Source organism: Dipodomys merriami, unplaced genomic scaffold (assembly GCF_024711535.1).
Source record: "Dipodomys merriami isolate MVZ:Mamm:240054 unplaced genomic scaffold, mDipMer1.0.p SCAF_1, whole genome shotgun sequence".
Taxonomy (NCBI): domain Eukaryota; kingdom Metazoa; phylum Chordata; class Mammalia; order Rodentia; family Heteromyidae; genus Dipodomys; species Dipodomys merriami.
The window spans coordinates 129,237,048-129,254,905 of record NW_027202270.1 but is presented as its reverse complement, the minus strand read 5'-3'; the positions used below and the strand labels follow the sequence as shown (position 1 = coordinate 129,254,905).

General features: G+C 47.4%; 1 protein-coding gene across 4 annotated transcripts in view; it reads right to left on the bottom strand.

Moving 5' to 3' along the window:
* The window catches only part of Dpf3 (double PHD fingers 3), a 245,605-nt gene that overhangs the window by 68,046 nt on the left and 159,701 nt on the right, over positions 1-17,858 (bottom strand). For all 4 annotated transcript variants that reach the window (XR_011373628.1, XR_011373614.1, XM_070030916.1 and 1 more), the window contains exon 7: positions 3,370-3,507. Coding sequence is in view for 2 of the 4 variants with exons in the window: in XM_070030916.1 (XP_069887017.1) it covers positions 3,370-3,507 (138 nt within the window). In the remaining 2 variants the exon portion in view is untranslated. The remainder of the gene's footprint in view (positions 1-3,369; positions 3,508-17,858) is intronic.

The following is a 17,858-nucleotide window of genomic DNA, read 5'->3' as shown; positions in this document are numbered from 1 at the left end:
ACACTGAGCTCAACATGCAGCTCTGGTGGCATTTACAGGCAGGATGGATGGGAGCCTACCCCAACAGTAGGAGCAATTAATGACCGGGTATTAATAATGTTGGCAATTAGCACTCACAGGAAGATGGAAGGGGGGAGCTACTTACTCACCAGGGGATGGTGGGAGGAAGCAGACAGCACACAGGGAGCAGGGAACAAATGGGTGGGCTGTGTGGCACACAGAACCCAGGGAAAGCAGTTACCTTGGGGTTTGCCCTGGGTACTTGGGGACAAGGGAGGATAACTTTTCCAGACACCAACAACCTGTCCATTGCACCCCTTCCCTGTGAGCAAAATGGAGGGTGATCAGAGTTCTCAGAGAAGAAACTCTGAGGAGAGGTCATGGAAAGGGTGCTCGTGAGAGCTCTGGAAACTTCTCCATGTGAGAAGACTCCAGATCAGCCCAGAAACAGCCGTTCCAGTCTGGGAGATTTAAAAGCTGTGGCCAGTCAGATTGTCCTTTAGGAAGAAATGTTTCTCAGAAGGTGGATGAGAAAGGAAAAGGGGCGGGGAAGAGGGGTTCCAAGCAAGTATGTCACCCATGGCCTCACAGAGAGAAAAGGACATCGGACATTTCTTTTTCTTTTCTTGATACTAATCCTGGGGCTCGAACTTGGGGCCTGGGCACTGTCCCTGAGCTCAAGGCTAGTGCTCTACTTCTTGAGCCACAGTTCCACTTCCAGCTTTTAATTCGAATATAAGCTTTTAATTGGAGATAAGACTTTCCTGCTTGAACTGGCTTTGAACCATGATCTTCAGATCTCAGCCTCTTGAGTAGTGAGGATTACAGGTGTGGGCCACTGACAACATTAGACATTTGTCAGGGAGGTGTCTCCAGGGAGGAAGAGCAATAATACAAAGCAAGGTCATGTGTCCTAGTGGGAAGGCACGAGGAGGCAGAAAACATCTATAGATGAGGGTACAGAAGGACGTCCTGATGAGCTGAATAAAATATGCCATCACTGGCTCAGAAGCCAATAGCTAACTTGCAGGAGTGCAGGCCCAACGGGGGAGGAGATTGCCCCATGCTACCTAGGACCTTCAGTTTCTCTGAGCTATTGACAAAACCACCTGTGTACACATGTGGTGCGCACACACACACACACACACACACACACACACACTGACACACACATGCACATATGCCATTCACCATAGTAAGGCTACAGAGAAACTAAGTCAGAGGCCAAAGAGAAGCATTCCAAACCCTACCAGAACACAATGGTAAGTCATTGAAGAGACAGAAGACAAGATGGAACTGGGTGACTGAGAAATACATCTAGGCTAATAAACACTTTACTGAAATAATAATCGCTAATAAATACTTTCTGAATCCCATCCCAAATCAAAGCTCAGTGGCAAAGCACGTATCTAGCAAGTAAAACATCCTGAGTTCAATCCCCAGTACCAAAAAAGTAAAAGATAAAAGTAGAACAAAACAACACAATTAGATCAGAAAAGGTAAGAAGAGAGACCAGGGAATGTTAGAACCAGCCTCCTGGCTGCAGGGGTAAGATACTTTTCCTTTCTGAAAGATGAAGCAGTCTCTCCCAGAAGAAAGTCAAGAGACCTCAGGACCAGGTACAGAGGGGCCTGATGCCATTAGTCACATCTTGTCCTGCTCTTCAGATTTTACCCCAGTGGAGAAGAAAACAAGTATCTGTTATATTAAAGAAAGATGTTCCAGGCTGAGTCATATTCCCCCAATCTGAATTCCTATGTTGAAATGTACTCCATAGGACCTCAAGATATAATTTGGAGTCAGGGTCTTTGAAAACCCGTCTCCTACTGGCCATGTCGAGACCACCAGGGTAGGTATCCATCCAATCTGTTGATCTTATAAGGGGTGGAAATTTGGACATGAAAAGAAATGCCAGGGCACAGGAGCAGAGAGCGGAAAGGCCATGTGAAAGGCTGAACAGCCAATGCATGGGCATCAGTGAGCCAAGGAGAGACATCAGTGAGCCTTGATCTTGAACTTGCAGCCTCTAGAATTGGGAGGGAAAAACAAAACAAAACAAAACAGCATCTGCTGTTTGAACTCCCAACTGGCGATACTGTGCTCAGGCAGCCCTCAGGAACTCATGAAGAAGGCAGTATGTTACAAGGGGAAAGTAGGGTGGGTCAAGGAGCCACTCACAAATTCAATGAAAGGTCTTTCACCCCAGATGTGTTCATTATTTGGTGAACGTGCCCCACTGACATAGGTCAACCAAGTTAATTGAGATGCACAAGAGATGTCTTTAAATCCTGGAGTCTGAATATTTTTTAAAGATCTGATGGGGGGGTGGAGAGATGGGAAGTGGAAACAGAGGAGGCAACAATGCTTGATAAGAAATGTACTCATTACCTTGTTCATGTAATTGTAACCCCTCTGTACGGTATTTTCACAATTAAAAAAAAAAGATCTGATTGATCCCTTTAATTGTATGAGATGGTTCACTTTAACAATTCCCACCACCAAACCTTGTAAACATTTTTTTTAACAAAACCACAGTGTGTGTCCCCAAATATTCCTAACCAGGCACTCTCAAGATAACCAATACCTTGAAACAAGCTCAAAAAGATTCCATTGTCACATAACCATTGGGGTTTTTTGGTACACTCAGAGAACGCAATAGATGTTTGAGAAGCAAATCAAGTGATATACACTACTTACCCTTTGGATTCCCTAACTCATAACTGGAAGTTAAGAAAGGAACAACAACAACAAAGAAAAACAATGAAAACACCAATCTGGGGTTGGAGGCGTGGCTCAATTGGTAGATTGCCAGCCAATGAGTGGTGCACAGTTCAAGTCCCAATTGTGGACACAGGGGGAAAAAAGAAAAAGAAAAAGAAAGAAAATCCCAAATGCCACATCTGCACAAACCCTATCTGCCATGTGACTGCTCAGGCAAAGAGCCTTAGCTCAAATCACGATCCATAGAACAATGCCACAGCAAGAGGTCCACAAATATTAGATGTCAATTTTAGAAAAACAACAACAAAAGAATATAGAAAGACTCATGGTAGCCGAGCAGACATTGAGAACGTCTGTCCCAATCCATACACCTAAAAGCCATCACAGCCCAATGGGTGGATTTGGCATTTGACACTGGCCAGGTAAGGCCCCGCCCCTTCTATTGAATACTCCCACCCTCCCTCTGTCTTATAACAACCTTGTCCAGTTCATTCTGTCTGTGGTACTGCACAGCCAGAGGTGGTGGCTTGGCTAAGCTGAAGAATCCAGTCACTACAGGGACACTAAGATCAATCAGGGTTGCCAGAGAGAATGCTCTGCACGCTGCCCGCCCCAGTCATCATCCCAGCCTTCTAAGAGGAGACTCACGTCTGTGGTTCTCATTTCTGTGGTTAGGCGGGGAGCGGGTCTCCTGATCCTGGGCTTCATCCCCCTCTTCGCTGGCCAGATGGGTGTGCGCATAGTGATAGCTGAGGCCTGGCCGGTTCTTGTAGCGCTTCCCGCAGACTAGAGAAGAAAAAGAGAGAGAAAGGGGAAATGTCACCGTCCACCATTCCTGCAGACACTTCTTGCATTCTCCCAGGCAGCGATCCCCAGCTATCTCCCCCAGTCCTTAGTTGCCCTTTGAATGTAAAGTTACAGTGACAGTTATCCTCACTCAACATGTACTTGGCATAACCAATCCAAATATCCCCAGGCACTGGGGTATTTGTAGACAGATGTATATGAGACCAGAAACGCTCAGTGACTTGCCTAGGAATACATAGCAGAGCCACCAGCAAACCCAGGTCTCCTGGATCCCTCTGCACTGCTCCTTCTACTATGCTGTGATCTATTCTGTTTGACGAAAGAAACCTTTTGGTGGTTACTTGGAGATAAGAGACACAGACATTTCCTGCCCAAGCTGGCCTCCGACCATGATCCTGAGTAGCTGGGATTACAGGCGTGAGCCACCAGCACCCAGTGTGATAATAATAAACAGGTTCCACTTGCTACTATGGAAACCACAGAGCTGAGGCATCTTTGGCAGATGAAGCAACCAACACCCACATTTATGACCTCAGCACCCCAGGCAGCCTTTGGTACCCCCATCCTGTAATGGGGTGCTCTCAATCACTATCTCTCAAACCGGACAGCTTGAGACAAAGGCAAGACACCATATGCATATGGAGCTAAGAAGGAAGAAGGTAGCCCTGTCCACTGGCTGCTCAGGATGTAGGAAGCAGAAGATTGACTAGTTGATCTAAAGCCAGAACTACCAAACTCAGCCCAAATCTCAGCCTCTGGGGGAATGGATGCAATCCCAGCTGGTTCCATCCTTCTTTTTATTTTTGTCAGTTGTGGGGCTTGAACTCAGGCCTTGGGCACTGTCCCTCAGCTCTTCAGCTCAAGGCGAGTGCTCTACTACTTGAGCCAGTACCATTCCAAGCTGGTTCCATCCTTCCCATCCCCAGGAGGCAAGGTAGAGGTCTTCTTCCGGAGTATGTCCAGTGAAAAGTCCCCCGCTCCCCAGGGGCTGAGGTTGACAGTGTGTACCAGGTTGTGTACCTGCCACATGAGGTAGAAAGATCCAGATGTCAACATCAGGCCTGAATTGGGTTCAAATCCCAGTTCCAAGTGCCCAAGTTCAGTGATCACATGACCCTGACCCTGCTTCTACACCTTACCCAGTACCTTAGCGCTTCTCCTACTCTTGCTTTCTCTACCAGCTTCTTCTGGGGGAGGGGAGGTATTTTTGTTAAACAGCCATTGGCAAAAGTGATAGATAATCTCACCTCTTCTTTCCCATGCTTGTATTAAGTATTGTGTCGTAGCTCTATTCATTTTGAATACTCATCAGGATAATATTTATAAATAGCAAAAAATCAAACATGCCCTATTTTAAGGAAGTTGGATTTAGTGTTTCACTGTTTATTTTGGGTTTTTTTGTTTTTGTTTTTGTCAGTCATGGGGCTTGAACTCTGGGCCTGGGCTCTGTCCCTCAGCTCTTCAGCTCAAAGTGAGCGCTCTACCACTTGAGCTACAGCGCCACTTCCTGTTTCACTGTTTAGAATGGTATAGGTAACTAGGGTTTGTTTTCTTTAAACTTGTTCAAATGGAAGCAGCTCCTCTTATTCCACTTTTAGAGTTTATTGTAGGAGAAATTTATTAGCTGCCCTTTCTGCTGCTTCTACAAATATATAACTCTCCTCTCACTTATGGACGTGGTGAATTCTGTTGGATCCTGTTATTGAACCACTCTTGCATTCTTAGAATACATTCCTTTTGGTGAGAGGATATTATTCATTCAATACACTGCTGCATCCTATTGGCTAATCATGTACCTGCACTCAGATTTGACATCCATCTACAACTTTGGACTATGGTTAGCCCGCTTCAATTTTATAGTTATGTCAACTTCCAAAAACAAATTGAAGTGTTTGCTGTGTGAGACTGGACAAGATATATAATCTTTCTGCCTTTTCCCAGAAAATGAGGATAAATAACAATACACGCTTATATACATAGTATTCGTAAAGCATCTCACTTGGTGGCCAGCACATAATAGATGCTCATGTAAGTGACATGTTAGGTGCTAAACATTAAGAGAGGCATTTTGATCCTTGCTGCATAATATAGTCATGGTGTAGAATCTGGCCATTGGTTGGACTTCTTTGATAAGGTAAGATGAATTTGAAATGCAAGTTCATGATCTAACAACTATAAATTCAAGGCTTCTTCTTATAAGATGGTACCGCACATGTCAGTTCCATGTGACTAAGGAAGATTGGACCCAAAGAAGCCCCTGTGGTGTACTCTGGGCCTGCTTGTAGCTTTTTCCATTTAACCTTTTATATGCTCTGCAGTCAATACACAGCAAATTATGGAGCCATTGGATATGTACCCATTTAGTCACCAAGCATAGTGATGAGGAATGGATCTATTAAATGTAGTAAAGTTGTCAGCAGTTCTACAAGGAGGCCTTGGCCACCTCTGCCCATTAGAAACTCCACCACATTTCTTCTGTGCTGTTATTAAGCCAATTTCTGTGTTTTCCGTAATCACGGAAATCCAGAATCTTCCTGGCCACCTGATCTAACCATCTAGCCAATTGCTTTGCTCCCATAAACTCTGAAAACCTCTGTTAGGACAACTCCACTACCCCTCACAGCAGACACTCCTCTGATCTCCTTAGTCCACCATTATGTCCAAGCTGAAGGCCTCCCTGACAGCCCGTTTCCTATTAATGTCATCTTAACATCAATGACTCCACCTCACCTCTTGCCTTGCACATACTATAAGCCCTATTTTGTTGAGTGATGGATGAATCTAAAAACACCTTGTGGGAAATGCCAAGCAACAAGGGTGGGGGCAAGCTTGTAGTATCTGATCCAGCTACAATTTATTTCATGGGCGTGGCTCTTAAAACCTACACCACTCCCTCAACTTCCTTCACACTATAAAGAACCATTCTTTTTAGAATAAATCCTTTTTGCTAGAACAGAGATTCTCAAAGTCAAGTCCTCAAACAAGCATCATCAATAACCACCCGAAAACTCATTCTAGAAGCAAATTCTCAGGCTGTACCCCAGACCTACCAAACCAGGGACTATGGACATAGAGGCTAGCTAGTTAGGGCTGAACAAACTGGGTGACCCAAGTGACCACTAGTGTTTGTAAAGATTGACTCAAGGCCTGACTCTGCCCACCATAGGTCTACTTGTGGATGGATATGGCCTATAGAAGCAGTGGAGATAGCTGTGAGACTTGAGGTTGGCTATTAAAAGAACCAAGCTCAGGAAGCACAGGGAAGCCCTAGAAGCCAGGACTCCTTTATGAAGAGCCCTCTGAATGAAACTGTGTGTGTGTGTGTGTGTGTACGTGTGTGTGTGTGTGTGTGTGTGTGTACTGGCACTGGGGCTTGAACTTGGAGCCTTGCACTTTCATTTAGCTTTCTTTGCTCAAGGCTAGCACTCTGCCACTTGAGCCCCAGCTCCACATTCAGCATTTTTTGCTTATTAATTGTGGAAAAGAGTTTCACAGACTTTCCTGCTCAGGGCAGCTTCAAACTGTGATCCTCAGCTCTCAGCCTCCTGAGTAGCTAGGATCATAGGCATGAGCCACCTGTACCTGGCTAGAACTGAATTTTGTCACCTGCTTGAACAGTGTCATTTGTTGAGCACTAGATCTTCAATTCAAAAAAAATGTATTAAACACCTAATATGTATATACCCAGTCCTGTGGTACAGGGCAAAGATAAACTCCCTCAGGGAGTTGACAGTTTAAGAGAAGAGACGGGAGATGGGGTAGATATAGCTGTGAACATGTACAGTAAGAGTGAAGCTGAGCTAGGAGATATGGCCTTCCTGAGAAGAAGTCCCTGCTCAGCATGTGTGAGATGAGCAAGAACTTAGCAGTGGAGAAAGCAGGCCAAAGCAGGCTGGGCCCAGGAGCACAGCCATCCAGCACCACAGCGGGCCAGAAAGCTGGAATGATGGAGGGGTTGGGACAGGAGGAGAGGACAACAAGAGAGGCTGCTGGGGGAATTTTACCACATTCATCCGACCCATGTTAGAACACTACTTAAAGTGATAGGGCAGGGGATAAATTGGAAGACGGTGACAGGCTATTTTCATTGTCTCTGGGGCAACAATAAAGACTTAGGGTAGAAAGAAAGCATAGGGGAGGGAGTAAAAAAGAGTCAAAGAAAAGAATGTCTGTAAGAAAGCAAGGAGCAGCACCAGGGACTCACGTCTGTCACCCTAGCTACTCAGAAGACTGAGATCTGAAGATTGTGATTCAAAACCAGTCCAAGCAAGACACATCCATGAGACTTACCTCCTCCAATTAACCAGCAAAAAGCCAAAAGTGAAGGTATGACTCAATTGGTAGGGAGCTAGCCTTGAGCAAAAAGCCCAGGTGAGGGCACAAGGCCCTGAGTTCAACCCCCAGTACCAGCACACACACACACACACACCTCAAACTAAATAGAAGATGGCAGAGAAAGAGAAAGGAATTTTTTTCAATTTGTTAACAAGAACTCACACTAGAACGAGCAACATAAACCAAAGGAGGATTTCAGGACAGCAGCGACAATGAGGCCTAGTCACAGTGCCTGCCACCAGCTAGGAGTACTCACTCCAGGGCAGGACCCTCCAAGCATATCACGTGATCATGCTCATGGTAACCTGAATTCTCATCTTAAAGATGAGTAGACTCGGGGGCCCAGGCAGAACCATGTTAGTGTCCGATGCCTAAGAAGGACCAAGAGGGGTGGAGATGAGGAGGATCCCCTGGATGTGCCAATTAGGACAGCCACTCAGTGAGAGTGGGCTCTGAGACTTCCTGAGTGAAGAGGGCTAGATGCCCCTGGGAATGAGGGAGGAGGAACAGAGCCCAAAGAGGGCTCCAGCTACATGAGCAGGAGAGAGGGCAACTGTGGGCGGAGGCTCCACAGGGATGGGGGAGCTTGGGGGGTGCTCATTCTTTTCTGGGGAAGATCTGTGAACAGGTCTCCCAGACTGCAGTGAGGCAGTAGGAGGGAGGATAGTTTGAAAGGCTGGGTTAATGGAACAGATGTTGACTCCAAAACAAAGCATCTAACCCCAAGATTTCCAATGATGTCATCCCATGGGGCAAGAAGTGTATGTGTGTGTGTGTGAGAGAGAGAGAGAGAGAAAGGGACAGAGAAACTGACAGACAGACACAGACAGACACAGACCCAGCCTTCCTGACGTATGTTGGTTGAATTGCATCCAACCAGATTGCTACATTATGATAGGAAGAAACACTTGAAAATCCTGCTTTGGCCGACTTGGAAAACCTGGAAATGACTGTACTGCTTCATCTCTTATAGTTAATCCTAACTTCCCATCACTCCAAGCACCAGGGCCCAGGTTCCCAGGCACACAATCTGGGCATCCAGACCTACTCCCTTGATGCTCTGCAGCCACCATCTTGAAATGCTTCATATACAAAGGTCAAAGGGGTCCTCATTTTCACTTTGTACTGGGCCCCACAAATCATGTAGCTAGCCCTGGAAATCCGTGGTGGTTGGGGATGTAGATCTGGGACTAAATTACTCCAACTGATGACAAGAGAGCCACTAAGATGAACCCACATCCTCATGCAGCTCTGAGTTGAGGGTGAAAGTCCCTTCTGAGGTCACCTTGGAAGTCTAGCTGGAGTGGCTTGCCCCTTGTAGGCATATTCTAGTGTGAGCAGTTCTGGTATTGCTTTGGATCCATCTTATCCTCTGAGAGGCAGGATCAACAGTGGATATGTGGGCAGGCTCTATCTGAGCTGGCTAGGTTCAACTTCTGGCTCTCTTGCTGACCACCTGTGTGATCTGGGGTGAGCTGCTAAGCACCTCTGTACCTACATGTCCTTTCTGAAACACAGGGCTGCTCATGACAGCACACTGTAGTGAGAACAATACAACAGGATGATTGAAAACAAGGCTTGGCTTAAGGTAAGTCCCAGTCATCATGGTGAGCCATCATCATTGCTGGCCATCAAAGGGACTCAGCAAACAGAATAACCCCAGGGGCAGATGTGTGTATGTGTGTGGGGGGGGGGGGAAGAGAAGGTTGGTAGAACACAGAAAAGAAGGTGTGGGCAAAAAAGCATTCTGAAAATAAAGTATTGGAACCATCTGCTATCTCTTTATCATGTCAGCAATCTCACTCTGGAAATATCTGTCATGCAGGATCAGACCGAGCCCCAAGACTGCTGAAGCATGCAGAGTGGGCCTGGGGGGGGGGGGGGGTGGAGCATCTCCCTGCTCCAGTCGGCCTCCCCCAGGGCAGATTCCTTTGCGTCACACACCTCTGAAGCCATTACCCCTGGGACCAGTCAGCTCTGCCCATGCACAGCCTGAGTGCCTGCCTGACACCCTGGCAGGCAAGCACCTGGATCTTCTGTTCTTGGCACGGTATGTGAGGACAGCAATGGCCGTGACAATAAGGGAAGTCCAGCTTGTGCCTTTCTCTCTCTCCCCCCCCCTCTTTTTTTCCCTCTCTCTCTCCCCCTCTGTCCCCCTGGGGCGGATCCATCTGTCAAGCTGCTGAAATAGCATTTGCCCACATCCCCATCCAGAGCTGGCTTTTCCATGCAGGACCTCCTGGCTGGGTTCTGCATGCATTTGATGTCACCCCAGAATATTTACAGCACAGTTCCCCCCCCCCCCGCCCACCTACCTTAGTTCTACCCTAAGCATTCCTTGTCTAGAGAAGGGGTGAAGAGAAAAGGGGAGGGGGGGTGGAGGAGGAGCAGGGGGCCTCGGGCAGTTTGTGTGAACAAAGCCGGTTGCAGCCGACAGCAGAATCCTTCCTGCCGGCGAGAAGCGGCCGCCTTCCCCACTGATAACTTAATGACTCTGGCACATTTTCATCAGCCCAACTTGGAGCCCACAGTGGGTATCTGCGCCAGTGGTTCCCAGAGACTGAAAGCAGCAGCGGAAAGCAATTATGGATGAACGTCCGAGAAACAAAGCGCAGGCCTTGGGAGTTACCAGCCACCTCTCTTTCTCGGCTCTGCCAGTGCCACTGACAAGAAAGAGAACCCAGCCCTTTCTCTCTGCACACCCTCAGCTGTGACCCTCACCAGCAGCCTCTGGCATGTGTGGGAGCCTGGGGTGGGGGGAGACAGGGCGTGGGGGTCATCATGCTTCCAGTCACTCTGGCAGCATCCTACAAAAAGGCTCAGCCACAGCTTATGAGGCACAAACCCCATTTTACAAATGAGGAAACTGAGTCAGGGGGAGAGGGAGGGGAGGAGGGCAAGGGGACTTTAAGCAACATCTTAAATAGCAAGAGTAGAGCTTGAATTCTCACCTGTCTGCCTTGGAAATTCACATCTGAAAGATGCACTGGGCAGTCCTTGACTGTCCATCCTAGGTGTCCATCTCTTGCTTTCCTCATAGTCCCTGACTCCCTTTCAGGTAGAGTCTCTCCAGAATGGAGTGGACGCAGAAGAACAGAGGGTGAGAAGTCAGATGAGGTAGAATCTGCACCCTGCCCTGCTGGGCACTGCGTTGGGTCTGGGCTGTCCTGCTCTGAGGCTCTGGCCCTTCCTAGCTTTGGGAACAATGTGTCTTTGCCCTTCTCCTTGGGCTGGGGTGGGAAGGGCTTTGCATTCTCTTTTCTTGGCCCTTTATCTTGTCCGAACTCTATAATCATCCTGTCATCATATTCTCCATCACCCAGCCACCTCTGTGTGGAATCTCTCTCCTGCAGGATGACAGGTTCCATTTGACTAGGTCACTCCAGCCTTGTCAGACCAGGTCATAGAAGTGGGGGCCTCCCCATATCAGCTTAGCATCCCTCCTTCTCTCTACAGATCTATGTAGGGTCCACAAAGCCTCCAGGCAGTTTTGAGGCCAGAGAAAAGCCCTGGACTATAAACTCAGACTGAGACAAAAACCAAAAGTTGCTTCAAAAGCCTCCGGCCTCAGACTCGTGTTTTCAGGGTGAGCTTGCTAATCCTACAACAACCATTTGAAATGGCCAGGCTTGCCCCAAGAGCTAACAATAGTTCCGTAAATCTCAAAGTGGGGAAGATCACGGCTTCAAGATTATTCTAGGTCCCACCATGTTTAGGCTGCCCCTGTGGAAGTGACAAGATGACCCCCTATGGCTCCTGTATCCGGGTGTACTGTACCTCCTCTGTCCAGGAAGCCTGGATGTCAACACAGGAGGGTGGCCTTCTAGAAAGCCAGGGTGTGGTCCAGATCTGCTGGTCGAATCTTGCACAAATCACATACCTTTCTGCTCTTGATTCTCCCGTCTGTAAAGTATAGGGGTCATATCAGATGACCTTTAAGTCCTCTCCCTTCTAGTACTTCATGGTTCTGTTTTCTCCAGGCCCTGGAAGGCTGTGTGCCTCCTGACTCTATTAGCCCTTCAACTGTGACAGAAAAATGCTCCCAGTCCCAGGATCCACCCAGGGGCTGGTGACACCCATCTCCTCACCCACCCCACACGAGGTCTGCAGCTGTCTTCCTGTGGCTTCTCATCTTCTTTTAGGCCATCCTTGATGCATGTTTTGCTCTGAATTCTTCTAGCTAGAAGCACAGGGGCTGGGGGAGCATTAGGGTACAACATCCTGACATTTTTACAGTGATATTCCTTGAGCCCCAGCACTAACCCTTAAGAGTGAGTCTAGACCCAGGATCTCTCCAACTCCCCAGACCTGTTTTCATCAAGGGATGGTGTTCTGCTGGTTTTGGGGATTTACTCCATGTAAATGCACGTTCAGTTAACAATGCTTAGAATCAAGAGAGGCAACAAAAGCCTTTCATTTACAAATCCTCTGTAACTTGATTCTGGACCTCCAGTCGAGAAAGCACTCACTGCTATGGTAAGATCCTGCCCCATCCTGTTCAGAGGCAGCATGGCAGAGTTCTGCCAATCTAGGACCAGCCCACCTGGGCCCGCTGCTGCTATGTGACCCTGAGCAAGTGACTTAATCTCTCCAAACCTCAGGTTTCTTTGTAAAATGGAGGTGAGGGTCTAGACATCACTGAGGCACCATGAGAATGGAGTGAAGGAAGTGGCACAGGCCTAGCACACAGCATGTGGGCAGCAATGCAAGCTATATTGCTAATTCCTCGTGTGTGTGTGTGTGTGTGTGTGTGTGTGTGTGTGTGTGTGTGTGTGTGCCAGTCCTAGGGCTTGAACTCAGGGCCCAGGTGCTTTTCCTGAGTGTTTTTATTCAAGGCTGGCACTCTACCACTTTAGGCACAGCTCCACTTCCAGCTTTTTGCTAGTGAATTGGAGATAAGGACTTTTCTGCCCAGGCTGGCCTTGCACCATGATCCTCAGATCTCAGCTTCCTGATTAGCTAGGATTACATATGTGAGCCACAGGTACCGGGCCCTAATTTATCTTCCCCAGACCTGGATGACCCCAACATCTAGTACATAGAACATAGAAGGGGACTCCACTTAGGTCTTAATTAAACCCCTTTTTTTGATTTGGTATAAAATATTTGTTGAGAATATCCATGAATTGGGCAGTGAGCTCATTGTGCTACATACTATCTCATTTAACGCTCAGAAAATCTTGAAAGTTTGTATTACTGTCCTCACTTGGCAAAGAAACGAAGGCTCAGAGATGTGCCCAAGGTCATGACTAGGGAGTGGTAGGGCAAAGATTCCAAGCTTGGGATTCTACAATCTTCTCTCAACTGTCATCCATTATAAAGCAGTATCGTTGACTCCTCCTTCTAGTGAGCTACAGGTAGTATGTCGTGTGTGTGTGTGTGTGTGTGTGTGTGTGTGTGTGTGTGTGTGTGTGTGTGTGTGTGTGTGTGTGTGTGTGTGTGTGTGTGTGTGTGTGTGTGTGTGTGTGTGTGTGTGTGTGGTATACCAGTACTGAGTCTTAAGCTTAATGCTTTTGGCTTGCCCTTTAGGCTCCAGGCTCACACTTTACCCCTTGAGCCACAACTTTACTTCCAGTTTTTTTTTTTCTGCTTAGTGATAAGAGGCTCTAAAATGTGTCTGCCTGAGCTAGCTTTGAACCATGATCCTCAGATCTCAGCCTCCTAAGTAACAAGGATTATATGCATGAGCCATGGGTACTCAGCTTCGCTTCTTTTTCTTTTTTTTTTTTTTTTTTGGTCCAGTCATGGGGTCTGAACTCTGGGCCTGGGCGCTGTCCCTCAGCTCTTCAGCTCAAGGCTAGCACTCTACCACTTGAGCCACAGTGCCACTTCTGGCTTTTTTCTTTTTGCTTATGTGGTGCTGAGGAATCGAACCCAGGGCCTCATGCATGAAGACAAGTGCTCTACCACTGAGCCACCTTCCCAGCCTCTTCCCAGCTTCTTTTCTATCTTACAAAGAAAATAATTTAAATAACATATATATATATAATTGTCAATGCATATATATATATATATATATATATAATTGTCAACACTTCTGGGGAAGGTAGAGGGAAGAGTCAAACCCCAGGCCCAATTTCAACATCACACGTGGCAGGCCCCCATTATCTCCCCATGTGGGAATCTTGCTCCTGTCCTCACCCAGGGTCTCCATGCACCTACAGGCCAGGCTGACAGACAAATCACAGCCTCTGAGGCACTGCAGGCTTTATTTGTGAGCCCCAAGCCATCTAGCAAGGCTCAGCAGCTGTCACTGAATCCTCCGTGAAGACTCCTCTTCCTCTCACACCTAGGTCCTTAGTCCTTTTTTCCTATCAGTCATGGGGCTTGAGCTCAGGGCCTAGACACTGTCTCTGAGTTCTTTTGCTCAAGGTTAGCACTCTACCACTTTGAGCCACAGCACCACTTACTGTTTCCTGCCTGAGCTGGCTTTGAACCATGATCCTCAGATGTCAATCTCCTGAGTAGCTAGGATTACAAGTGTGAGCCACCAACACTCAGCTTCCTTAATCCTTTATAGAGGGACAAATATCCATTTGTTTCTATTAGACTTTCCTGCCTGGGTGTCCCCCTATGAACACACACTTATAAAGCTTTACTGTCCCCTCAGGTTACCTCCTCTTTTAGAATCTTCCAGGCAAAGCTGCTGTCATGTCTCAACTAATCCAAGTCCAAGATTATCAAGAGTCACCATTGTCACCCCTAGAGGGGAGAGGGGGGTTTGGTTGCCTTCCACTTTGTTCCTGCTATCTGTCACCTTCCAGACTTCTCCTGTCTGACAGGAAAAGGCTCCTCAAACACATGAGGAGCCTCATCTAACACTATCGATTAACCTGTCCAGATCAGTTCCAGGGGTCCACCTGCTTCACCCCTAACAGTGAAGTCACCTCTGGACAACTCAGCCTGGCACCCCACAATGCTTGCCCCACTCCATGCCCCCAGTCTGCCACCCAAACACATTGCCTTAGCCAACGTGGTATATTGCCAGTCCTGGCATGGGCTCCCTTCTCCCATTCCTTCCCCAGCCATTCATCAACCACCAGGAGCACTGAACCCCACCCCACCCCCATGCTAGGGCTGGGGTGCAAGGGCCTGGGACATGAGAAAATCCTAGTTTTGCCACTTTCTTACTGTATGACTCCTTAGAAGTTAACTAACCTCCTCTTAACCTCGGTTTCTTTAGGGGTAAGCTCGAGGGGAGCATAGCATCTATCTCGTAGAAGGGTGAAAGAATTCAAACAGATGAAGTCCACAAAAGAACATTCCAGGTCCAGAGCCTATAAGCTTTAGCTATTATCATTACCTCTATCCCTTGCTTGCCCCCCACCACACACACACACACACACACACACACACACACACACCAGGGATAGAGATGGAAATCAGTTCAATCTGTGCTCGATCAGGTCTCCCTGGCCTCAGGGACACACAGAACCCCACAACTACTCCCTGCTGCCTGCACAGCCCTCACTGTGTGTTCAGTTAAACACATCGGGTTGTGATAGCTCCAGATCTTTCCAAGTATACTGGAGGAAAGTATGGAAGCAGTAAAGGTAGGAGAAACGATCCTTAGCAGGTAGATTGCCATGTGCAAACCTTGCTATAGACATCCTCATCACAGTTAGTTTTCCTAACTGAGGGCCTCCCCACGCCTGGCTGAGGAAACTGACTCCCAGTAGGAAAGGATGGTCTCCAAGTCTTAGACAGCAAGAGGCAGGGTGCCATGAAACAACCCCCCCACCCCCGCATCACCTCACACAGCCAGTGCGCAGACTCCTTCCCCAGCCCTCTCCCTGGGCCAGACCACTCCCCACCCCCGCATCATGATGGGCACTAAGGCCCTGTGACCTCACAATTCTGCTTCAAGAAAATAGGAAAGCTGTATGTAAAGAGTTAACCGCCATGTGGCTGTTATTGGAGAACACATTGTAAACTGTCTGAATGTTTAACAAGTTGAATCTTGACTACATGCATTGGGAAACAGCCAAAAACAGTCTTGTGTTTACATCATGAAATACTATGTAGCCCTAAAAAATGATGTCAAAGAAATGTTATGTGTTGATAAATACAGCTGCATGGAAAGGAACAGGGGAAGGATGGAACAATTCCTGGGAATGACAATTCTTAAAAGACTAGGATTAGGGGTCATTTTTATTTTTATTTTATGTGCAGGTACTGGGACTGGAACTTGGAGCCTTAAGATATTTGCTTGGCTTTTTCACTGAAGGCTGGTACTCTACCGCTTGAGCTACTGCTCCATTTCCAGCTTTTTGGTGGTTAATTGGAGATAAGAGTCTCACAGATTTTTCCTGCCTGGGCTGGCTTTGAACTGTGATCCTCAGATCTCAGCCTCCTAAGTAGCTAAGATTATAGGCACGAGAGCCATAAGCACCTAGCTGTTTTCCCCTTTCTATGTTTATGTAGTGTCTGTTTATTCTGCCTGAACAAATATTTCCATAAAAAAAGTTGTTTTTAAAACTAAAAAGGTTCAAACCTCAGAACCTCAAAAAAAGAAACAAAAAGCATATCTACAAATGTTAGTAGCTAGCTTAATATGGGTCATTCATACCTCATAGGAAGTATGTAACATCCAGCAGCAAGGTCTCAAAAGATGGAAAAGGAAGTCTAAGAGGTGGGGTCCCAGCCAGGAGAGGCTGGCTTTGATGGCAGGTATGTAAGCAATGAACAAAACAGGAGCACAGAAGAGCAGAAAGGCCCAAGAGCATTGAAGAGAAAGAAACTTCAGCCCCTCCAACCTTGCCTCTGGTCAGCTCTGCAGAGACACTGGAACCTGTGTGCATGGCCCAATTGTATCTGTATCCTTAAACCTTTGCAGTGGCAAATGTACTCCATCTCTAGGGTCCAGTCCCATGCCACTGATCCTGTTCCACAAACCAAGTTTCTGGGGCATCAAGCCTTCCCCACCCCATCCCATCCCACCCCATCCACAACCTGCAAACTAACAGCAAGGAGAGGACTGAGTGACGGGTCCTGATTCCCTCAGCCAGAAGGGCAGCCAGCTGGAAGGTCATGTTGCTGCCTTTTCCCACAGTTTGAGGCCCAAAGCTCATGAACCTTAGAAAAAATGGGCCTTTATGCCCTCCAAAAGTTTTCTTTAATTCAATTTTATTGAATTAAAGGTGATGCATAGAGGGGTTACAGTTACATATGTAAGGTAATGAGTACATTTCTTGTCGAATATTGTCACCCCCTTCCAGAAGTTTTTAATAAGACTTCGATAACCATCTCATTCTCCCTGCTTCTCAAGTCTGGGTTACACCACAGTCATCTAAAGGAGGCTGAGATGACACCAAGCAGGTTTTCTGGGACAACTATGGGTTAGGGTGTGGCTACTCCACGTACCCATTACCCAGCACCCAGCAACTCAGGTCCTTGGCAATTTCCAGATATCTCATCATTGCTTCCAGGAGGAAGTCCTTGAGCTACTTTGTCTCCTGGGTGATGAGCCTCAAGGCAAAGCTGTTGTCTGGGAGGAAAGGAGCCTACTGTGCAGGGAAGGGGTACAGCCAGGGAGGCCCAGAAACCCAAGAGATAAGCCAGTCCCTCAAGTACAAATGAGGATGAGGTGCCATAGCCACAGAGAGAAGATTCAGGGAAGAGCCCCCAGACTCTGCTGTAGGCTGATTCCCTCTCCTTCTATACCAGGTAGGAACAACCCCCCAGGCTGACTCTGACACCGCCCACACCGGGGCCCTGGAAGGGAAGCCATCTAGTGGTCATAGTTTCCATCACAAGCCATATCTGAAGAGAAGGGTGGTAAAGAACCAATTACACGGAGGAGAGAGAGGGGGCTGGGAGGATCCCTCCTCATGTGTGAACATGGGAAGTAGCCCAGGCATGAGTTCCTGGGAGAGCCTCAGTCATCTTGCTGTAAGTCAACAGTCAACCCAGATGGCCAAGGGGGAGGATTGGTGATTTTAATAGATTTAAATGTAAGAGGCTGGAAACTATCCAGTCCATTCCTTTCCACTTGA